At 48.8% G+C, this 20,158-nt stretch overlaps 9 protein-coding genes across 22 annotated transcripts; 5 read left to right on the top strand and 4 right to left on the bottom strand.

Annotated features, from left to right (window-relative positions):
* Nucleotides 1–60: 60 nt before the first annotated feature.
* FOIG_00829 (uncharacterized protein) lies at nt 61–3,203 on the top strand. Its single transcript, XM_031197272.1, has 5 exons — nt 61–531; nt 600–823; nt 881–1,344; nt 1,392–1,843; nt 1,898–3,203. Exons 1-5 carry the CDS (start codon nt 483–485, stop codon nt 2,560–2,562), a joined length of 1,854 nt encoding a protein of 617 aa, XP_031073039.1. The 5' UTR covers nt 61–482; the 3' UTR covers nt 2,563–3,203.
* Nucleotides 3,204–3,672: 469 nt separating this feature from the next.
* On the top strand, nt 3,673–5,199 carry FOIG_00828 (proliferating cell nuclear antigen). 2 transcript variants are annotated; one of them, XM_031197270.1, is made up of 3 exons: nt 3,673–3,894; nt 3,997–4,470; nt 4,537–5,199. In XM_031197270.1, the coding sequence occupies exons 2-3, from the start codon at nt 3,999–4,001 to the stop codon at nt 4,842–4,844; spliced, it is 780 nt and encodes a 259-aa protein (XP_031073037.1). In that variant the 5' UTR covers nt 3,673–3,894; nt 3,997–3,998; the 3' UTR covers nt 4,845–5,199. The 2 variants fall into 2 exon arrangements, with proteins under 2 accessions (XP_031073037.1, XP_031073038.1); XM_031197271.1 differs by lacking the exon at nt 3,673–3,894 and having other exon boundaries at nt 3,942–4,470.
* A 376-nt stretch (nt 5,200–5,575) lies between these two features.
* On the top strand, nt 5,576–7,650 carry FOIG_00827 (pyridoxine kinase). Of its 8 annotated transcripts, none has more exons than XM_031197263.1 (6): nt 5,587–5,699; nt 5,816–6,168; nt 6,239–6,249; nt 6,297–6,376; nt 6,454–6,784; nt 6,845–7,625. In XM_031197263.1, exons 2-6 carry the CDS (start codon nt 6,115–6,117, stop codon nt 7,425–7,427), a joined length of 1,059 nt encoding a protein of 352 aa, XP_031073030.1. In that variant the 5' UTR covers nt 5,587–5,699; nt 5,816–6,114; the 3' UTR covers nt 7,428–7,625. The 8 variants fall into 8 exon arrangements, with proteins under 8 accessions (XP_031073029.1, XP_031073035.1, XP_031073034.1 ...); XM_031197264.1 differs by having other exon boundaries at nt 5,604–5,699; nt 5,868–6,168; nt 6,845–7,601; XM_031197262.1 differs by having other exon boundaries at nt 5,576–6,168; nt 6,845–7,650.
* On the bottom strand, nt 7,270–8,579 carry FOIG_00826 (dUTP pyrophosphatase). Its single transcript, XM_031197261.1, has 2 exons — nt 8,039–8,579; nt 7,270–7,966 (listed from the first exon to the last, which is right to left on the bottom strand). The coding sequence occupies exons 1-2, from the start codon at nt 8,343–8,345 to the stop codon at nt 7,713–7,715; spliced, it is 561 nt and encodes a 186-aa protein (XP_031073028.1). The 5' UTR covers nt 8,346–8,579; the 3' UTR covers nt 7,270–7,712.
* Nucleotides 8,580–8,791: 212 nt separating this feature from the next.
* On the bottom strand, nt 8,792–10,316 carry FOIG_00825 (uncharacterized protein). The gene is made up of 2 exons (XM_031197260.1): nt 9,847–10,316; nt 8,792–9,796 (listed from the first exon to the last, which is right to left on the bottom strand). Exons 1-2 carry the CDS (start codon nt 9,955–9,957, stop codon nt 8,936–8,938), a joined length of 972 nt encoding a protein of 323 aa, XP_031073027.1. The 5' UTR covers nt 9,958–10,316; the 3' UTR covers nt 8,792–8,935.
* Nucleotides 10,317–10,452: 136 nt separating this feature from the next.
* Nucleotides 10,453–13,383, top strand: FOIG_00824 (uncharacterized protein). Of its 3 annotated transcripts, XM_031197259.1 has the most exons (4): nt 10,453–11,781; nt 11,830–12,706; nt 12,766–13,275; nt 13,329–13,383. In XM_031197259.1, the coding sequence occupies exons 1-3, from the start codon at nt 11,275–11,277 to the stop codon at nt 12,786–12,788; spliced, it is 1,407 nt and encodes a 468-aa protein (XP_031073026.1). In that variant the 5' UTR covers nt 10,453–11,274; the 3' UTR covers nt 12,789–13,275; nt 13,329–13,383. The 3 variants fall into 3 exon arrangements, with proteins under 3 accessions (XP_031073026.1, XP_031073025.1, XP_031073024.1); XM_031197258.1 differs by having other exon boundaries at nt 12,766–13,383; XM_031197257.1 differs by having other exon boundaries at nt 11,830–13,383.
* Nucleotides 10,470–14,681, bottom strand: FOIG_00823 (uncharacterized protein). 4 transcript variants are annotated; one of them, XM_031197253.1, is made up of 5 exons: nt 14,401–14,587; nt 14,144–14,345; nt 13,427–14,030; nt 13,320–13,372; nt 12,681–13,264 (listed from the first exon to the last, which is right to left on the bottom strand). In XM_031197253.1, exons 2-5 carry the CDS (start codon nt 14,189–14,191, stop codon nt 13,238–13,240), a joined length of 732 nt encoding a protein of 243 aa, XP_031073020.1. In that variant the 5' UTR covers nt 14,192–14,345; nt 14,401–14,587; the 3' UTR covers nt 12,681–13,237. The 4 variants fall into 4 exon arrangements, with proteins under 4 accessions (XP_031073021.1, XP_031073023.1, XP_031073020.1 ...); XM_031197254.1 differs by having other exon boundaries at nt 10,470–13,264; nt 13,427–14,345; nt 14,401–14,681; XM_031197255.1 differs by having other exon boundaries at nt 13,427–14,352.
* A 197-nt stretch (nt 14,682–14,878) lies between these two features.
* On the top strand, nt 14,879–17,465 carry FOIG_00822 (uncharacterized protein). Its single transcript, XM_031197252.1, has 2 exons — nt 14,879–15,745; nt 15,802–17,465. The coding sequence occupies exons 1-2, from the start codon at nt 15,257–15,259 to the stop codon at nt 16,933–16,935; spliced, it is 1,623 nt and encodes a 540-aa protein (XP_031073019.1). The 5' UTR covers nt 14,879–15,256; the 3' UTR covers nt 16,936–17,465.
* FOIG_00821 (AGC/NDR/NDR protein kinase) lies at nt 16,942–19,825 on the bottom strand (the record flags this gene model as incomplete). Its single annotated transcript, XM_031197251.1, has 4 exons — nt 16,942–17,845; nt 17,899–18,580; nt 18,640–19,564; nt 19,612–19,825. The coding sequence occupies 3 exons, from the start codon at nt 19,823–19,825 to the stop codon at nt 17,992–17,994; spliced, it is 1,728 nt and encodes a 575-aa protein (XP_031073018.1). The 3' UTR covers nt 16,942–17,845; nt 17,899–17,991.
* Between the last annotated feature and the right edge of the window lie 333 nt (nt 19,826–20,158).

Here is a 20,158-nt window from a genome sequence, read left to right as displayed (position 1 = left end):
AGCCCCCTTTTGCTGTATGCTGATACGCTGTGTCTTGGTTCGTCCCTGCGTCTCCCTGCACCTTATTACGTCTTCCACGGTTGACTGCATAAATAGTATCAGTTCGGCTCGAAATTACACCTAACAAGGCTAAACTTCAAGCTTCCGGGGTCTGTATACTTTCCGTCAAGGTTGCGGCGCTTTTGACAGGCCCTTGATAGCCACACGATCCCTGCCGCGGCTCCGGCTGGCCACTACGGTGAGCGTGGAGCTCCCCTAAATTGGCAACATCAACGAACCAGCCTGTCCCTGCTCGCGCTCGTCTAATACTCCGTAATCCGTCCATACTGTTTGTCGCCTTCTCCTGAACACGACACTCGTACTGGTTTAATCAACATCGCAACAAGATATCACATACGACACTTTCACTCTGCATCGATCAGCACCGCTCGATGGCTCTGTGTGACTGCTTATCGACCCCGACGACGTCACAGAGAAGCTAGATGGAGCCCGTGGTGTATGAGGAGACTCCGTTCGCCGACTACCTCAGAGGTGAGCGAGCATCATTCTCCCTTGCGCGCGATATCGCTCTTCCCTTATGTGGACTAACATACTCCAAGATGGGGGAGATGAGCCCCAGGCTGACTGGGCGCCCGGTGCAGTAACGCCCGAACTCGATTCATCCGCTGGTCGATCAAGCCCATCACCACCATCCAGTCCATCCCCTTTCGCACCCACTGGTCGACCTTTGGTTAAACCAAGATTCCGGAATAAGGCTCCGAATGGGCTTCATTTACAAGTTCCGAAGCCCTCCTCATTGCGATCTGCTAGCAGGAAATATTCAGTACGTCACCTCGAACTGGTGTAGCCTATCAACGATTGCTAAAACCACTTGCCATAGGCCGCGGTCGCAGCGAGTATCGACCGAGCTGACAACGCCAAATTTCTCGAACAATTCCGATATACCATCATTGCGTCTCAGCTTTTAAGTGGCCATTCGGGCCTGGGGCAGTCGCAGCTAGATAACAGGGGACCTAGCCCGCCAATGAACGAAGATGAATCCCTATTGTCCACGGAAGGAATTCTGGCATCAGTTCTTGCCGCTCTTGCGGTTGCGGTTGTTCTGAGTTGGGTTCTTGGCAGTGGTGTTACCAAGAAGAGGCTGGTCTTTCTTCTCATGCTTTGCGCAGCGGCCGTCCTGCTTGGCCAGGTTTACATGAAACGACAATGGCTCCGGTATCGAAGATCGCAATCGCTGTCTGAAATCACTTCTTTCGTCGAAAACTCACACAACTTTGACAGTGCGTCAGGTGCAGCTATCTCTCTCATACAAGAAGTCGAGTTGGTGTCTCGAGGTTACAGACTGTAGGTCTTTCATTTTCTTGCCACCACATGCACTGAACAATTTACAGCAGCGCTCCCCTGCCACCAATCAGCCGTATAGAAGACCGTACCCAAACCCGGCGTTGTGTCAGACTGCGCAAAGCCCTGAGACATTCTTTTCAAGAGGTTCTTGATTCTTACAACCAGGTTTGTACAGTTGTCAACGGATTTGCGGAGCAAACAGACCTGGAAAAATATTACGATATATACGACATTACCGACTTCGACATGTCAGACGCCCGTCAAGGACTAAGCGATGAGGATTTGGACGATCCTGAATCCTTGAGGACCCTCAAAATTCTGGCTGCTCGATTCTCCACCATACGGAAACTATTCCTTTGCGCCCTACTTGCTCTGGATGCCAACAGTGATGCAAATGATTTGCTTCGTTGGACAACGGCCGTAGAGTCTCTTTTGAGCGTCAACAGCTCAACTCAAACTGCTCATGCTAGGCTACAGAGCATTCTCAGCGAGCAAGATAGTAAGAATATGATGCAAGTTCTCATCGATTAGTCACATGCTCACGCTTCCCTAGCTTTTCCATCTTCCCCTACGCCAAAGAATGCCCTTACGCCTGGACGGGAGCGCTGGAGAGCTCAACTTCGGAAACTTAACTCACTATCGAGCGGAATCAGGGGCCTACAGGCGAAGCTGCAACTGCTTCGTGAAGAATCTGACAGAACTCTGAACGACTCGAACGACATCTCGGAGCTCGGACCGAATCTAATGGCGCAATATGAGTCCATCGGCATGGATCTGAAAGACCTGATGGCCGCGTGGGAAGAGGGCAGGGCTGCTTTGGCACTCGGCATCGATAGAAACGAGAAGAGGCTTTCATCCATGAGTACTCTGCTGTCGCCTGTTAGTTCTCTTAGTGGACTTACTACTGTAGACGAGAACGGTGGGGCTGCTGCAGCTCTCAAAGCATTGACAGGCGAGTCTCCGCCTAGTTCTGAGTATGCTGGTTCCACGGAACAGGAGGCACCCGAAGTTTTTGAAGCCGTTGCTCTCCCGCGACCACGAAGCATGCTCACTCGAGAAGAAAGAATAGTCAAGGTTCGGGAGGAACGAGAACAAAAGGCTCTTGCCCGACAGCACGTTGATGCAACCAAGGGTATGCTTCGGGAGCTAGAGACAGTTATTAACCTACGACCTCGAACTCGTGCCAGCGCACCAGCAGGTCGGATTGTGTCAATGTAGGGATATCGGTTTTATGAAACAAACATCACGATCATTATCTTCAACACTTTTCAATCGCCTTCTCCCGCCTTCACCAAGTACAAAACAATCGTCTGAATCGACACCGAACCGTTTTTTTATTCTTGCTATCGACTTATGAAAAATTCACATTCGAGCTCCACAGACAGATAAATATGTCAAGCACAGGTAGCGTCACGACGACACGCACAATTCTCTATAAACGACACTATTCTATAGACAAGCCATGGATGGCTGCGGCGTTTCAGGTTCAGGGTTGGGGATCTTGGTTTTGTATTATTTGCCCACTATCATCATTCTAGGCGATCAGGTTTTGGACGACATAGAATCACACACCAATGTGCCCTTATGGAAGATAGCCGCAAGACATATGCGCTACAAGCCGGTCTTCTGGGAAATCATTCGGTCTTGTTTACCGATCTATTTCGTTCAATGTAAATGATGAAGGGAGAACTTATTCTTGGTAACATATGTATGATAGCTACCTAAGTAGGTACTTAATTACCGTACACATAACAGGTCATTGGACAATCCTTATGGACAACTTTGGCACCATTTCTCTCTATCGGTCATTGGTGCCTTGAGGTAACAATAATTAGGTACCGGTACCTACTCACCTAGTAGGTAAGTACCTAGTGGCTTGAAGAACTGGAAAGAGCCTGAGAGTCTACCTGGGTACAAAGACACTTCTGCGACTCGCACCTGTCGGATAGAGGGCCAAAGGATCGAGGACCAAAGGATCGAGGACCTCTCAGTTAGGTACTAAGGTGGGCATCCATCCATATTTTGGAATAACATATCCCTCTCAAGCTATGATCTTATATATACGTATCGAGATATAGAAAACATAATCTCGGTATTGGAACTTAGGATCTCTAGAATAAGTGATTAGAATAACTACCTACCTACCTAGTCTAAAGACTTGCTTAGTCTACACTAAATTCACCTAAAGCTGCTCATCACTCAGGATAATTTTTCAGTTTTCTTTCTCCCTGAGACTATATAGAGTTAGTGAATAGTGGTGCTTTCCAATTTTCTACCGATGACAAGCGTCCGCCTAAAACGCGACGCGTCGGTTGTTTGATGGTCGCGCGTTAAGTGGCTCCCCACCTGCCAGCTAGCGTAAAGCAGCCTAGCAATTTCGCGACAAAAGCACATTGCTATCTGCATCTTGCATTTCATCCACCAGACAACCTCCCATACTCCTTCCATAGCCATAACACACCTTACTTTGCGAGCTATTCCGCTCACTTATCCTTTGCTCATATTCCCTGTCCGTATCTAGCCACAATTTGCCAACAAACCTTTCAATCAGTCAGTCACCCCGAGCAACGAACACCCCGCCCTTTTTATATATGCGTGGCAGCTTCACGTCTCGTGAGGAGATGTATCAGTGGTATGCTAACCGATAAACAGATATGTTGGAAGCACGACTCGCTCAAGCTGATCTTCTGAAGAAAGTCGTCGATGCAATCAAGGATCTGGTCCAAGATTGCAACTTCGACTGCAATGACAGTGGCATTCAGCTGCAGGCCATGGACAACTCCCATGTTGCCTTGGTTTCCATGATGCTTACTGCTGAATCCTTCGAGCCATTCCGCTGCGACCGCAACATCTCCCTCGGTGTCAACCTCACATCCCTGACCAAGGTCCTACGCGCTGCTCAGAGTAACGACGTGCTCACGCTCAAGGCTGAGGATGGCCCTGATGTGCTGAATATGCAATTCGAGAGCCCTGAGAACGACCGCATCAGCGAGTATGACCTCAAGCTCATGGACATTGACCAGGAGCACCTGGGCATTCCCGACACCGAGTATGCTGCTACAATTGCGATGCCTTCTGGCGAGTTTCGTCGCATCTGTACCGACTTGATGGCTATGTCAGAATCAGGTTAGTTCTTGCAAGGCTCGCGTCATGTTCGGCTACTGGATTGTTATCTAACACTTGACTCGGCAGTGATGATCGAGGCCTCCAAGGACGGTGTCAAGTTCGCATGCAATGGCGATATTGGTAACGGCTCAGTGACTCTTCGAAGCCATGAGGATGTCGAGAAACCCAAACAAAGTGTCTCGATTGAGTTGACCGAGCCTGTCGCCCTCACCTTCTCCCTTAAGTACCTGGTCAACTTCTGCAAGGCTGCTGGCCTCTCCGAGCAGGTCAAGATCAAGCTCTCTAATGAAGTGCCCCTCTTGGTTGAATACGATCTTCAGGGTCAAAGCCATCTGCGTTTCTATCTTGCGCCTAAGATTGGTGATGAGGAGTAGAAGAGTGCCATGATGCAATACGACACCATCCTGCTACATGGCAGAAGCTCGGCGCTTGCGGTTGCAATGATACCATCCAGCGATTCCGACGGAGCACATGTCAAAGAGGGCAATGCAAAAAATACGGATACCAAGAAGTTTGCCTGCTTCTTGGAAGCCTTACTTTAGGCATCAAAGGCGTGTGCGAAGGGAAAGGAATGTAAACGAACAGGTTAGATAGGGAATACAAGGATGCCAAGTCAGGAGCTTTAGTCCCTTGTTGACCATGACGATAAATGATAATATGAGATCGTGTTTATCAAAGTTGATATTGACTTGGCACAAATTATGCCTGCATGATTCTACTGTGCCATTCGCCAGGTTACCTAGCGTCACATTCCGATACTAAGCAACCTGATTGTTCCACGTTGCTAGTCAGTTCGCACGGTGTTGTATCGTATATTCGAAGCAAGTCCAAGTTGCAAGTTGAAGCTATCTTATTTACAGCCAAAGGGAGGCAAGAGAACTTAGGGTCTCTATCCTCAGTGGCAAGACTTAGGTAAACTCAGACTAATTATTTTTGGCACTATACCTCAAGATTAGAAGTTTTCTTGCTCCTGGAGGGACAACAACTGTATACCTGAAGCCATTCCTTACTACTCATTACCCAGAGTTATTAATTGGTCTAGGAAAGAAGCCTGCTGCGGGGCAATGATTACAATGGATCGTAGCAGAGGCTGGCGGGGCACACGACCAAATGGAAGTCACTGGTAGCCTTTCGCTATCAGCTCAAAAGGGTAGAGAAAATACTGTCTATCCTCGCTGCAATTGAGCCAATTGCTCGTTTCATTATTCAGACCGATATTGGGCAAGTAGGTAGGTATTCTGAAGTTTGTGTTTCCAACATTTGTACATACAGGTAGCTTGTTGATGCTCCAGGCTTAACCCGATTTCTTCAAGTTAACTCGTGACTAATATCGAGCGATATACAGCTCAAAAGACGCTGCAACCGAGTTCTAGAACTGATTTACTTCCTTGAGTCAGCGACGGATTTTCTCTTCTGTTCCTTCGATCTTCACAAATAACGCTCAGGCTTCCCATTTCATCTAAGCTCCGGTGTCTTAGGATTCTACCGCAGAATCGTCCGCTGACGCCGACTGAGAGGTTTTGTTCAGTGACGTCTCTCACACAAGCAAAATCCTGGGTTGCCTAGGCTTGCGTAGACTTCTATTCAGAACGCTTGCAGAACATCAAGAAGAGATCGAGGAATTGAACTGGTGCTTTTGGTAACATGTCCATCACCCCAACAATACCCGATACGCGGGTTCTCGCTGTGGCAAGCCATGTATGTATGCCATCAAATATCCTGTCACTTTCAAACATCTTGAGCCGAGGCTGATAGGTCGTTGCTGTAGGTTGTCTCTGGGTAACTATCTTTTCCCCCTCGGGGTCGCAGTGACTTACATGCACTAGGTATGTCGGTAACAAGATTGCCGTCTTTGTGCTACAGTCTTTGGGATGTGATGTCGCAGCTCTCAACACTGTACAGTTCAGTGAGTATTCATGTCATCTCGATCGATGGAGTGCAATAATAAACCAGGTTTCTAACTCGCGGACTTCACCTGTAAAGGCAACCATACCGGATATAAGCAATGGAAGGGAACGAGAGTCTCAGCACAGGAGATCATGGATCTCTGGGAAGGACTGAAACAGTCGTACCTGGATGATTTTGATGTTATGCTTTCTGGATATATCCCAGGCGCTGAAGCCGTCGATACGGTCGGTAAGATAGGCCGGGAACTTAAGGAAAAGTCAATTAAAGCACCTGGCAAGTTCTTCTGGGCTCTCGATCCCGTCATGGGTGACAATGGAAAGATCTACGTCTCCGAGGAAGTGGTGCCAGCATACAAGAGGCTCATCCACGACGCGGATCTGATTCTTCCAAACCAATTCGAGGCCGAGTATGTTTAAGAGCATTTGTCGAGATTTTAGAGATTCCAACTAATAATTCTTACGAAAAGGCTGCTTTCGGAAGTCAAAATCCATGACATGGACAGTCTCCGAAAGGCTATCCAAGTGCTCCACGACAAGTACAAGATTCCTCATGTCGTCATTACTTCAGTCAACCTTGAGGCGCCAGACCATCCGCCTTCGCATCTCTCTGTTGTTGGTTCAACCATGACATCTACTGGCAAAGCTCGCTTTTTCAAGATTGTCTTCCCATCAATCGATTGTTATTTCAGTGGTACAGGCGACATGTTTGGCGCTCTTATGGTAATCCGCATGCGTGAGGCTGTCTTCAATGCTGACGAGCGGCTGCGGCATACCGCCAGCTGGCTTAGCGACGATTCGGTATCGGCTGTTGAGCTACCCCTTGCGCGCGCTGCAGAAAAGGTCCTAGGCAGTATGCATGAGGTTCTATCCAAGACCTGCGAGGGCATGAAGGGGGTGGTTGAACGAACAACGGACGACATGAAAGATGAGGATCGAATTGACCAAACTAAGGCGCACCTCGTAAAGAGCAAGGCGGCAGAGCTTCAACTTGTGAGGAATCTGGACTGCCTACGCTCCCCCGCGACGCAATACCTTGCGAAGGCCATTTAGATCTAAGGGGAGGGGGATTGTCCAAGGTTACAATGACCACTATAGTAGAAACCAGCAAAGATTAAATAGAAATGGGTAGAAAGGTTGTGGAATAGACGCCTGATCATGAATCCATTCAAGGTTTTCACATCTATCGTCCAGGGTTAAATAATCACTCGGATAGCTTCTCTTCCATAATCAACCTTCTTTAACTGTGTACAGTAGGTCTATTGCATTGGCCCAAAACCCAATTCATTAATTCATGAAACTCGGCAGAAGAGAAGTCGGCATATCCTCCACGACGATCTAACCAGTGCTGCCGAAGCCACCAGCGCCTCGGACACTCTCCTCGAGTTCTTGGACCTCGACAACCTCGGGAGTGTAGATGCGCTCCAGAACAAGCTGAGCAATGCGGTCGCCCTCCTTCACCTCAAAGTCGGATTCGTTATGGTTGAAGAGCAGGACCTTGACCTGGCCGCGGTAATCGGCATCGATGACACCAGCGCCTGTGTCAATGAAATGCTTGGAAGCGAGACCCGATCGAGGAGCAATGCGTCCATCTGTATTCATCATTTTGTCAGGTAGCTGGCCTTAAGCTGGTTGATCAGGGCTTCAACTGGCTATGTACTTACAGGTTCCGGCAGGCACAGCCATGCTGATATCAGTGTCAACTAGCGCCTTGCCACGAGCGGGAATTGTTGTGTCGCGAGCAGCGTAGATATCGTAGCCGGCAGCAAAGGCACTCCCACGAGTGGGCAAACGACCCTTGTCGGAAAGCTTCTTAATCTGCAGTGGTGGGGGACCTTCCATTGTAGCGGCGGTCTTGGCACGTTTGGCGGGAGGTGAAGAAACGGCAGAGTTATCAGGGACGAGAGTTTCAGAGGTCATTGTTGAATATGAGGAGGGAGAATGGAGAAGCAATTGTCGTGGATACTGCATTCGAAGCTGGAGTTTAAGGGCCAGCCAGCTTGGGCCACGACAGACGCGACGCGGTTGGGTGGGTAACGCTCCTTGGACTTCAAGAACACGAGGAATATCGATTCTCTCCCATCATGTTAACATAGCCTGGGGTTTGTAGTAGTCTTCCTTAGCTAATAACAATGTTGCCACGGTATTCTTAAGCTTAAGATCATAATTATAATTCATTACAAGTGTCAAGACACCTACTTTTTTTGTATATCAGAGAGATAATCCAGCATCTCTGCTGTTTCTGGCGTTCCATATCTAGCGCGTTAATCACTTACAGAATTGACCAATCAGCAGAACCTATTTTTAAGAGGTTGCTTGTATGCTGCGCCGGACCTTATTCCGCGCAGATATCATTGCGGAAGTCTTAGGCCTATGTTTGTATACAATTATAATTCATGATGAGCTATCCTGAATTATTATAATGTACTCCAAACTCTACAATCACCATCGGGATATTAACTTCTGTCAATGGTGGGAATATTCACTTGTGTGACTTTACAGAAACATAACTATAAGACATATGGGGTTGTTCTCGAGGCTTTCATTATATCTATTATTACTCAGGGTTCCAGATCTCGTCCGAAATCCACCAGTCTGAGCCTTGTTGCATCTCTAGGATGGAATTGTGCAACCTTAGATCTCACCAAAAACCGTGCAGCCGCAGATTCACGCGACAATTGCACATATGATGCTGAGTTATTACCTTGTGCTTCAGCAAGCGTGTTGAGAAGCTCCTCTGTGAGTTGCTTCATCTCTGCAGCTGCAGCTGCAATCTCGTCCTGGCGCCCCGTGCCTCCATTAGTAGCCTGTCCCCAAATCTCATCGATTCTGCGTTGCCGTTTATCTTCTTTATCATCGCTGTCCTTTGGTTTCCTTAGTTTCCCTTGTGCATTAAATCCGGCGGCCAAATCGTCTCCATCAATACCTATAAGATCCCCAACCACAGGCCCTCCTAGCTCTTCTGCCGCAAGCATGGGCGCCAGATGATTATCGATGAATCGAAGGAGAACCTTCATAAGTTTCGACGTCTCTCTGTCATAAGACTTCTTCTTAGCTCTGAGTTCTTGCAATAGTTCCTCTGCCCCTTCTCCTGGGGTGACGTGAGTACCCGCATCCACTTCATCGCGTAGCGACAAGATACGTGCAGTCAGAGCATCGCCAAGGAGCTTTTGATCTTTGAGACGCGCTTCATCCGCCTCAAGCTGACGCGACAGTTGTTCATGGCTTACACGCTGAGAGGCAAGATAGGATTTGGACTCTTGAATGGTCTGGTGAGTCTTGCGGAACGCCAACAGCGTCGGTAACAGCGACCCTGGCGAGGGGAGAAAGGGATCCGACTCTGTCACCTCTTTGAGAGCCACCTGTATGAGACGCGCCTGTCCAGCCGCTGACTCTGGGGGTTGGCTTTGCTCCGAACGAAGCTGCAAGAAATTAGCCATTGGTATAATGTTGGTTTTTGGCGCGTGCATACCTTCTCCAGCTCATTTTCATGTTGTTGGACTCTCTCTTGAAGTTCTCTTAATGTCTGATCAACATTGGCTGTGTACTCCTCTTTTGCTGTAGGTTGCGACCTGTAGTCCATTGTCGTAAAGTTCACGCAACTGGCTCAAGTAATGGGCAAGGGTTTTGACTTTGCTGGAGCATGGGCAGAATTGAGAATTGAGAATTGTGAGGATGGAGGGACCCAACGTATGTACGGATTTGGGTGATCAAGATATGTCACTTCGCGCCTTCCAAGGAGCTGTTCAAGACAGGCGATTGTTGTTCAAATGCAACTAATCGGAGGTCTTCAAATATAGCGAGACAAGCGTAGTCATCGCACTTGTATCTATGAGATATTTGAAATTTGTTCGGCTATCAAAAAGAAGGTTCCAGTGCCAGAGGTAGGTACTAGTTATATCGTGGGTTGTGATTGTCTACTACCTACCTTTACTAAGGTAGTATCATCGCCAGGCGGGTGGAGCGCCTGAGCTCTTGTGGCCCAAGCTTCAAGTCCAGATTGAGGTGGTGCACGTGACATCTCACAGCGCTCCATGCCTAGCACCTACCTTACCCAGGATGGATTCTCGCAGGGCTACTTCTCCGGCTTTCTCCCATCTCCTCACCCCAAACCATCGACCTTTTGTCGTGTCATATTCATTCTCCCCCTTTTTCACCTGCCATTGCTCTCGTGAGATCCTCGCTTTTCCATTCTCAGCGATTCCTCGTAATCGTTTCTGAGATTTTCTGTTTTTCTTTTTCTTTCTTCTGATTGATTTGGATTGGTCCTTCCCTGGTATTGGGATCCATTGCGACAGCGAAAGTTCTAAAACACCGCGCGCCGATCCATTTGAGAACCTGCTTCTCTCGTCTCAGCTTCTCATCCTCCGACGCTTCGCGACGAGATACTTCGTGCTCCAGATTCTGCGCTTGAGCTCAGAACTCTGGCGACTTTTGCGATCAATAAACCTCGAGTCCGGGTCAGAAGGTTTGAGCTGAGCACTGCCTCTTTTTGCTTTTTAAGAAGTCCGTCCCAGTATCGATCGCTTCACCTATCCTCACCACCATTCAACATTTGCATCACAAGACAATCATTCCGCCCTTCCTCTCCCGCCTATATCTAGGAGATCTTCCCGGGTAATTACTCGACGCCCGCTGAAAGAGTTCTGGAACCCGCCCTTGAGCCCGAATCTCGAATCCCTCTTCCTTCCATTCAGCCCGCAACACGCATCGTCTTTACGCGACATAAGTCACTTCACGAGTATTTCACCGAAGCACACCCAGCGAGAGTCACTACACCAGCACGTTTTCCTTCGAAAACCCCTGAGTGTATATAAGACGAACAATAGAAAGAACGAGACGTTTTCAAATTGTCGATTGTCAGAAAGATTAAACTCGCGTGAACAATAACGATTCCAATATGTCTGCTTCCCCAACACAACCAACCCAGTCGGCCAAACGCCCTTTGGAAGAAGCTTCTTCGCCCTCACGCGCTGGTGATCAGCCCGACGCCAAACGACCTGCTCTCGACAAGAACAAGCACGACGACGATGTTGAGGTCCCTGAAGCTCCCACCGAGGTCCCTGCAGAGGACCACGATGATAAGGTCAACGGAGCCCATAAGTCTGAAGATGATGACGATGCCGCTTTGGACCATGCGTCTGACACTAAGGCCGCCGCTGCCGCCACAGTTGCTGCCTCTGCATCCAACGCTGTAACGTCTGCTGCTGCTCATGACGAGACCTCATGGATTCACATTCGCGCTGTTATCTCGAGCCCGGAGGCAGCTACCGTCATTGGAAAGGGGGGCGAGAATGTTTCCAACATCAGGAAGCTTTCCAACGCTAAGTGCACAGTCAGCGACTACCAAAAGGGGGCCGTTGAACGTATTCTTACTGTTAGCGGTATAGTGGACGCTGTAGCTAAGGTATGGTGATTCTCCTGACGCATGGTTTACAAATTAACGTCAATTCAGGCTTTTGGCTTGATCATCCGAACACTGAACAACGAACCCCTCAACGAATCCTCAACCGCATCTTCAAAAACATATCCCTTACGGCTACTCATTCCGCACATTTTGATTGGCTCCATCATTGGTAAGGGTGGTGCCCGTATTCGTGAGATCCAAGAGGCATCTGGTGCTCGGTTGAACGCTTCTGACTCATGTTTACCTATGTCAAGCGAGAGATCGCTGGTAGTGATGGGTGTCGCTGATGCCGTCCATATCGCAACTTACTACGTTGGCAGCACCCTTCTCGAACAGCTTAACGATAGGTTTGGAGGTCCTGCTGCGTCTGCCTACGCAACCCGTAGCGGCGCCCCTGCTGGCTCGATCCCAGGCGGCATGCAAGTTGTTCCCTATTCACCCCAACCTGCCTCGGGCCACTACGGACGAAGTGAAAATTACGGCCGCCACAACGACCGGCGATCTCACCATATGCCACCCGCGCCTTATCCTCAGCAATACCCCCACGCAGCTGCTCAGGCCAACCCTGCCATGCCTATGCATTATGGCGGTGCTCAGGGGGGAGGTGCCTATGGCGCAGCTCCTCACGCCCAACCGCACATGGCCCCTCATGCTGGTCCTCAACCTCATGGTGGTGCTCCCCAAGCTCAGCCCATGGGCGGTGCCATCCCCGGCGGGCCCATCACACAGCAGATTTACATCCCGAACGATATGGTCGGTGCTATCATCGGCAAGGGTGGACAAAAGATCAACGAGATCCGCCAAATGAGCAACAGCGTGATCAAGATCAACGAGCCGCAGGACAATAGTAACGAGCGACTGGTGACTATTACCGGAACGGAGGAATGTAACCGTATGGCATTGTACATGCTCTACTCTCGACTTGGTGAGGTGCAAAACAGATCCAGCAAGAATTAAATTTCTAACCTTGAAATCCTAATACAGAATCGGAGAAACATCGTATCTAACTTTTTGATACCGGTACGACGACGTTCGAGCGATCAGCGGAATAGGACGAACAGAAAGCTATTTGCAGGGGACATCGAGAGGCTAAAAGGAGGATGCAGTGTGTTTTGGAGGTTCAAAATGAGGGCGATATCAGGCCACCGGGTACAGTTCAGAAGTTTGAGAAGACCATTCCACCCACCTGAGATGAAGTTTCAAGGGTGGGTAAGAAAAGTCGCAGGATGATTGAATGGTATAGAAATGGTGTCAAGGACGGGATCGCATTTCATCGGGACGAATACGGAAACAAGACGGTGCTTATTGGCAGGAAGAGAGAGCCTCACATTGACAAGTGACAGCTTTCAAGGTATCTGATTTTCGACGGCGCATTGACTCAGTGTTATTTTGTTCTCTACTTAATCCAATAACAATCTGATATTATCTGCAAGCTTTGGGCGTGAAGCTGAGTCTCTCAGAGCTTTTTGAAAGGGACATGATACTACATGAGATGTTAGTTACTCAGGCTCTCACTATTAACTTCCTAGATGGCTCACTATTTCAAGGCTCTTATTCCGAGCAAGCAAATAGTATACGTTATCATCAATTACTTTGGTGCAATCCAGTCAGTACTAATGGCGCAACATCAAGAAATGAGACTTACCACTTCCATTGTTTTTGTGTTGCAAATGGGCCTCTTTGCTATCCCAACCCATCAGTAGCCTGGATGCTCGACCAGGAATAACTGAAGGGTTCTCATGTTCTCCTTGTACAAATTCGCCATAAGCCAAGCCATGAAGCCCAGCCAACCCACCCTCCTCACAAGCAACGGCGAATGGCTTCATGTTATCCTCCGTGAAGGTTTCATCAGCACCCCAACAGGTACAAAACTCTGTAATGGGTGCATGGAGGGCGAGCTCGGCACGGCCTGTATACTCTGCGATCGGGCTGACGATAGGGTGCTCAGTCAGCAGGGCGCGCAAAGAGGCATACCAATCGGTGGCAGCAGAGCCGGAAACGAAGGCACCATAGGCAGGGCGCGAGGCCCAACGGATACCCAGAACCCAGTAATCAGGCTTCTCGAGGGGCCTGCCAAGGTAAACGGACTCGACCCCAGGAATCGACTTGAGGTGATCGGTCACAGATGAGAAAGAAGCCGGAGGGGATTCGGGGTGTTCAACCAGGATGGGTTTGAACTTGATGAGAAGAGATTCAAAGACTACAGACATTGCGAATGTGGATGGACAGTTATAAGTTGAAGGTTGTGACTCTCAAGAGAATAGTATTCTTAATTAAACTTATAGGCGTTGGGTGAACCAGACATGAGGATGTCATATAGATCCGGGCAGTAGTGGCTACAAGTGAAGAGTTCCGTACATACCTGGACTTTACCAGATGGTTCTATGATGGGTACCCAAGAATGACGCATGACGCCTCTCAAGTTCGATGAGGGGTATCGAACCAATGATGAAGCTCGCCATGTGGCAGCTGAGATTGAGTGTGAGGATAAGAGTGAGGAGAAGGATGAAGCTCTGAATCTGATAGTATGGTAACTTTATTTTACCGGTGGGATTGCAGGGTTCCTGGAAGCTTCTATGTTAGTTCAAAACGAGAGCTGAAACCGTTTAAAGTGCCTACCTAAACTAGAGGGGGCAAGAAAACTTAGGGCCTTGATCCTAAGAGAGAAAAGACTTAGGTCAGTTAGTCCAAAGTCAGGAGGCAATATGATGAATTCGTTTTGGCATCTTGACCTCAGGCATGAATAATACCTTAGCAAAGGGACGCAACGAGAATAGTCTGTCTCTAATAAATATACTAATAGTTATCATGACGCTAACTTCTCATAGAACAAAATTGCATGAGACAGAAGGGCGCGGCGCCAGCAACAAGAGGAACACCCCTATGACTTTAGTAGTTCATCACCAATCATTGCTCTATCACTCGGCTTTCCTCGACCCCTGCCGCATCTATACCTACTAACTTACGGAGTACCTTAGTATGTAGACCTCCAGTTCGGTAATCAGCCCCACAGGTATATCGGCCCCTCCTTGGAGCGGATGGTCCGGGTGACCACAAGTACCGGCAGTGTCCCCAAACAAGAAGGAGGCGTGGTATTGGTTCAATTGGAGTTCTGTAAATTATCACATTAGACTCCTTCGCGTCGCGTGTTCTCACTCCTTTTCCTTGGCGGTGACCGTCCATCGCATCTCCCTCATTTTAGAATTTTGCTTTCGATCGTAACTAATTTGTACTATTGTCGTTTTTACGCCTCTTAGGCTCTACCGCTAATAGCAGTGACACCTGGCCGGTGCCCTCATCTAATTAACTAATATCCAGCAGCCGAGGCATCGCGCCACGTTCAATATTTCCACTCTCCGACCTGAGATCCAAAACTTGTCCCATGCCCGGTCCCTTGTCTCACCCTCTTTCTCCGACGGTCTGATATTTACGAGACACATCAGTCACCATTACTTCCGCATACTCCACCGGCGCCATGGTCATGGCAAGTGACGCTGCTGAGCATGTCACAACGCCTTCCACCATTGCCGTCAACAATGATGATGTTCATAATCTCCCCTCTGAGATCAACCTCTTGACCCTCAACTGCTGGGGTCTTCGCTACATATCGACCCAGCGAGTTGCAAGACTTGACGAGATAGGTCATAGAATTGCACATGCTGTCCCTACACCGCATATCGTTTCCTTGCAGGAATGTTTCACACAGGAGGACTACCAAGCCATTCGGCATCACACTCGCCAGGTTCTCCCCTATGGAAAGTTCTACCACAGCGGTGCTTTTGGTGGCGGTCTGGCCATCTTGAGTCACTGGCCGATCGAGGAGAGTACCATGTTCAAGTATCCCCTCAATGGACGGCCAACTGCATTTTGGAGAGGAGACTGGTATGTAGGCAAGGGTGTTGCTTGCGCCAAAATTCGCTTCGGGCCAAGGAGAAAGGACATTATCGAGGTCTTCAACACACATGTGAGTCTGAATTTGTTATGCCGCTTTTCAGCCTGTTAATTGACTTGAATTCTTAGACTCACTCCCCATACGAGCCCGAGCCCGTGAGTACATACGATTGCCATCGAGTTGCGCAGTCATGGGAGATTTCAAAGCTTTTGCGCGGCGCTGCTGAACGTGGGCATCTCGTTATCGGAATGGGTGATTTCAACATGTTACCCTTGTCCATATTTCACCGTGTAATAACAGCACATGCGCCTGTTCATGACGTCTGGCGCAAATTACACCCTGACAGCGCTCTTGGTCCTGCCTACCATCCATCTGAGAAGGATCGTCATCGGCCATTACCGACAGCCGACTTCAATCTTCTCGAGAATGGCGCAACTAGCAATTCCGTCTATAATACATGGCGCTGGAACAAAAATCAGCAGAACCGGCTCAAGGGAGGCGATCTCTGCGAGGTCCCACCCGATACGATTGATCCTCAAGGTCAGCGACTCGACTACATCTTTGCCTCGACAGGTATCGACCCCGATGCTCCTGCTACCGCTCCTGGTTGGATCGTCAAGTCGGCTCATGTTTCAATGACTGAGCGGCATCCTGATCTCCTTTGTTCCCTCTCCGACCACTTTGCTGTTCAAGCCACGCTCGTCCGGCATACCCCTTCCCCATTGCCTATTAGAGCTGATCCCCGCTCCGAAACACCATCTGCTGCTCTCCAGACTGGCGCATACTTGGCCCCCAGTAGCCCGGCTAGCAGCATTCACTCAGGTGACGCAGCGCAGACTGCGGATCCCGATACCCAGCTGAGGCGAGGTCGCTTCTTTAATCGCGATTTATTTCACGCGTCCACCTATGATGAGATTCTGGGAATGATACAAAAATACCATGCTCGCGAGATTCGCCAGCGCTACTGGCGGGGTGTGCACTTCTTTGGCGCATTGCTTGTCTGGCTAGCATGTCTTGTCGCTGTCTGGTTCAGTCCTGGAAATTACGTCGCATTTGTCCTCATGCTGGCCAGCAGTCTTAGCTTGGTCGCTGGTGTTATCGATGGTCTGCTCTCGCTACTCTTCTTCTCTTGGGAAATCCGGGCCCTCAAGGAATTTGAGTGGGAGATTCGCAATGCCAAAGCCGTTGCATCTGGTGACCCAGCTGCTTTAACAGAGTCTGGTTCGTACAGCAATACCAACCAAAGGTCCAAATCGCAATGAAGGATGCACGCTTAATATTATGGTAATGATTTGATGTTTCTGCATAGGGCTAGGATGATGAAATGAGGATCAGGATGAAGGTACACATGCCAATAAGGCCTAGCGCTTAATGTCTATTCGTAATACTGCTCTCGATGATTTTGAGGGCTGAACACCTTCGTATCTCATACCGGCTTCCTTTTCTTTTTTTTCAACACTCAATGTTCGGTGTCAAAGCCTGGCTTTCGTCCATGTTGGGCATCTCTGTTACTTTTGGATCGATATATCCACCGGGTCTCATCCGACGCCAGGTATAGCCCATGAAAGCCGTCTCTTTTCGAATTCTTAATGAAGTCTTTTTGGTATCCTTGTCCCGGAGCAACATGTCTCTTGGTCGTTTGCGCTCTTTATGACCATAAAATCTAACAAACTGCTTCAGTGTAGCCTTCTCACTCGGCTGAAGTTCCTTTGATGAATCAATATCACGGTCTATACTTCGAAGCTTGGCCGCGTCGAACGGGACTTTGATAAGCTCCATAGCCTTTGCTTGCACATGGGTATCAAATCCAAAAAGTAACTCCTTGACATCTTCCGATTTGAGACAGACGCCCGACGGTATCGACTCAGACCAGTCTTCCAATAGTTCGGATTCATCAAAGTAGTGTGCATCGTCGTCGCTCTTCAGATTCGGGGTGAATGGAGGAGGCATTGATTGCAGGCGATCCCAGGGCATGTTTCTGAACCACCTGTGCGCTTTGATATCTTCCGCGTCATCGGGAAACACGTAGCTTTTGGACGAATACCGATATTTGACCTGGTACCTCCTTGAACACAGCCGAATATCCTTCTCTTGGATCAGGCGGCAGATGAGATCTTTGCACTTGTCGCTTACGAATGGCCTGGGTGGAAACTGAAAGTTCTTCTTGAAGTCCTGCGGCCACTGTCAGTCATTTACCTTGTTCAAGTTGATACGGACATACTCACAACGATGTTTTGTTTCGTCTGCTTGCGTCCTTCTTCTGCTAGAAACGGCGTCTGCCCGTACAGGCATTCATACAGGATGATGCCGATGCTCTACTAGTCACACCTCCCGTCATATTTCTGACTAAGAACGACTTCAGGAGCCATATACTGACTGGTACCAACGACGGAACACGCAGCAGTGCGATTACCGTGTCGATTTCTCCAACCGATAAGACTTCGCAAGTCCTCGTTACTCGCCAATGGATGTTTCCCATGCCTGTCAAGTCCGGAAACAAGGGACTGGTACCACTCAAGATGCTTCAGGAGATCCTTACTGCCTTTTTGATCCGTCTCGTCACCATTGATGTTCATATTTAGTCTTCGGACCAAGGAATACCGGTGGGTATTATAGTATGCTGCGTCGTGGGACCAGTGATCATTAAATGCTAGCCCAAAGTCGGATATTTTTAAGTGACCAGTCGCGGATATGAGGAAGTTGTCTGGTTTTATGTCACGGTGAATAAAGTTCAAGCGATGGGCCTCTTCAATAGCAAGGATCATCTCTGCGATGTAAAACTGTGCAATGGGTTCCTGCAGAATGTTTTGCCGAATGAGTAATCCGAGGAAATCGCCACCAGGCATGTACTCCATCACCAGGTAGAGGTTCGTTGTGTCTTGAAAGCTGGCAATCAGTGGAACAGCCCTGAGAAGGTGCTTCAGTCAGTCAGTCACCTTGTAGTGTTGGTCAGCTTTGGTACTAACCACTGTGATCCTTCAGAAGCCACAAGAAAATCCCTCTCAGCCCGCAAATGGCCTTCTTGGCTGTTCCGCAGCATTTCTGTCTTTCGAATGACTTTCATAGCATAGACTTGGCCGGGGAAAGCGTGTCCTGGAGCAGGTTTTTCACGCACCAGTCTGACTACTCCGAAACTGCCTTTGCCTAGAATTTGAAGTGGCTCGTAGTTGTTGACCAAGGGGGAGGAGTCCTGGTTTCCATGGTAAGCCAAAGAACCTGCCCTCATTGCCCTGGACTCTCTGAGATGGCATGTTTCCTGCCTTCTATATTGCACCCGAATCTTCTCCTTCTCCTCTGGTGTTATTAGCAAATAGTTGCACAACTGAGACTCAAGGCACTGGCCCCGCAAAGCTCTTGCATTTGGTTTATAGAGAAGTTCATTGAAGTAAGTCTCGAGGAAAATCTTGGCGGCGGATGCCCTCTCTACAGTTGCAATGGTAGGTCGAGCATGTACAACACCGGCCTCGGGAATAGTACTGAGAGCGCGGCCTTCAGGGCTTGAGCGGGTCCATGGATTTCGCCTATTGTATCGCCTATCCATGATTTCCCAGTTCGGCAACGTAGATGATTCCATCGAAGTTTCCCCTGTGGACTTTTCATCGGCTGTTGTGAGTGTATCGCATGCCTCAGAAGAGGGCGGAGTGATCAGTCCACTGGAGGGAGTAGGATTGACCAGCTGCAGAGAACTTCGTGCTCGTTTTGGGGAATTTCGGATCACCAAAGTAGAGTTGGATGTCATAGCCGTGGGATGCAACCCCAACTTTCGTATCATTACTTCCTTTACATCTGGACTTCTCGTTCCACGTTCAAGTCTTGGGACAGATCTGAAAAGTAAATGGGGTTTGGCTTGGTCTTCGGGGAGGTCATGAGCATCTTTGGATACTTCAGCACCTACTGCATGTCAATGGGATAAGAACAAGACAGATAGGATAGCTTACGACTGCGTGCGCTTTTTCTCATGTTCTTGAAGGCACCTCGAAAAGGTGCCCATCTTTTGGAACCACCATTGCGAAACTTCCGCGAATTTTGCACCTCTGAGCCGTCTGTAATATTCAATTTAGATCCTGGAGACGCTTCAAATATATTCTTCGAATCGCAGGACGAAAGACGAACGAATTGTTGACTAGCTTTCTTGAGCAGGGTTGGTGCCATGATGCTCAAGGGTAGTCAATAAAGAGAAAGTTAGCACTGCATCGATGAATATCTGAGGGCAGGCCGCGTTTAATAAGATAATGCAGTAGCCAGATGCGGAGAGAATGGCGCTCGAGCTTTTCTCTCGGCAATGTTGTTGCGGAGCAGAGTCGGAGGCCGTTGAGTCCAGAAGGAGATCAACCTACCTCAGGTAAGGAAGTCGGTGCTGGGAAGGTTCGACATCACGACTTCCTGAATCTCATAAGGAAACCAACACGGAGAAGAATCGACAGGTAGGAAACATCAAATGAAAAGGAAAGAAATAGTATTTTATCTGCATAACCTTACAAAATC

This window comes from Fusarium odoratissimum, assembly GCF_000260195.1.
Source record: "Fusarium odoratissimum NRRL 54006 unplaced genomic scaffold supercont1.1, whole genome shotgun sequence".
Taxonomy (NCBI): domain Eukaryota; kingdom Fungi; phylum Ascomycota; class Sordariomycetes; order Hypocreales; family Nectriaceae; genus Fusarium; species Fusarium odoratissimum.
The sequence above is the reverse complement of the archived record's forward strand: the minus strand, read 5'-3'. Positions and strand labels throughout refer to the sequence as shown.

Bases quoted from the DNA above. Each gene is read 5' to 3' on its own strand.
- FOIG_00829 (XM_031197272.1), top strand. From the start codon at position 483: ATGGAGCCCGTGGTGTATGAGGAGACTCCGTTCGCCGACTACCTCAGA. The intron at 532-599 runs GTGAGCGAGCAT...ACATACTCCAAG, and splicing joins GTTCGCCGACTACCTCAGAG to ATGGGGGAGATGAGCCCCAG. The intron at 824-880 runs GTACGTCACCTC...CACTTGCCATAG, and splicing joins CTGCTAGCAGGAAATATTCA to GCCGCGGTCGCAGCGAGTAT.
- FOIG_00824 (XM_031197257.1), top strand. From the start codon at position 11,275: ATGTCTGCTTCCCCAACACAACCAACCCAGTCGGCCAAACGCCCTTTG. The intron at 11,782-11,829 runs GTATGGTGATTC...ACGTCAATTCAG, and splicing joins TAGTGGACGCTGTAGCTAAG to GCTTTTGGCTTGATCATCCG.
- FOIG_00826 (XM_031197261.1), bottom strand. From the start codon at position 8,345: ATGCAGTATCCACGACAATTGCTTCTCCATTCTCCCTCCTCATATTCA. The intron at 7,967-8,038 runs GTAAGTACATAG...TGATGAATACAG, and splicing joins GGCTGTGCCTGCCGGAACCT to ATGGACGCATTGCTCCTCGA.
- FOIG_00822 (XM_031197252.1), top strand. From the start codon at position 15,257: ATGGTCATGGCAAGTGACGCTGCTGAGCATGTCACAACGCCTTCCACC. The intron at 15,746-15,801 runs GTGAGTCTGAAT...TTGAATTCTTAG, and splicing joins TCGAGGTCTTCAACACACAT to ACTCACTCCCCATACGAGCC.
- FOIG_00823 (XM_031197253.1), bottom strand. From the start codon at position 14,191: ATGCGTCATTCTTGGGTACCCATCATAGAACCATCTGGTAAAGTCCAG. The intron at 14,031-14,143 runs GTATGTACGGAA...TTCTCTTGAGAG, and splicing joins AACCATCTGGTAAAGTCCAG to TCACAACCTTCAACTTATAA. The intron at 13,373-13,426 runs GTAAGTCTCATT...ATTGCACCAAAG, and splicing joins ACACAAAAACAATGGAAGTG to TAATTGATGATAACGTATAC.
- FOIG_00827 (XM_031197262.1), top strand. From the start codon at position 6,115: ATGTCCATCACCCCAACAATACCCGATACGCGGGTTCTCGCTGTGGCA. The intron at 6,377-6,453 runs GTGAGTATTCAT...TCACCTGTAAAG, and splicing joins TCTCAACACTGTACAGTTCA to GCAACCATACCGGATATAAG. The intron at 6,785-6,844 runs GTATGTTTAAGA...TCTTACGAAAAG, and splicing joins CCAAACCAATTCGAGGCCGA to GCTGCTTTCGGAAGTCAAAA.
- FOIG_00828 (XM_031197270.1), top strand. From the start codon at position 3,999: ATGTTGGAAGCACGACTCGCTCAAGCTGATCTTCTGAAGAAAGTCGTC. The intron at 4,471-4,536 runs GTTAGTTCTTGC...TTGACTCGGCAG, and splicing joins GATGGCTATGTCAGAATCAG to TGATGATCGAGGCCTCCAAG.
- FOIG_00825 (XM_031197260.1), bottom strand. From the start codon at position 9,957: ATGGACTACAGGTCGCAACCTACAGCAAAAGAGGAGTACACAGCCAAT. The intron at 9,797-9,846 runs GTATGCACGCGC...AATTTCTTGCAG, and splicing joins ATGAAAATGAGCTGGAGAAG to CTTCGTTCGGAGCAAAGCCA.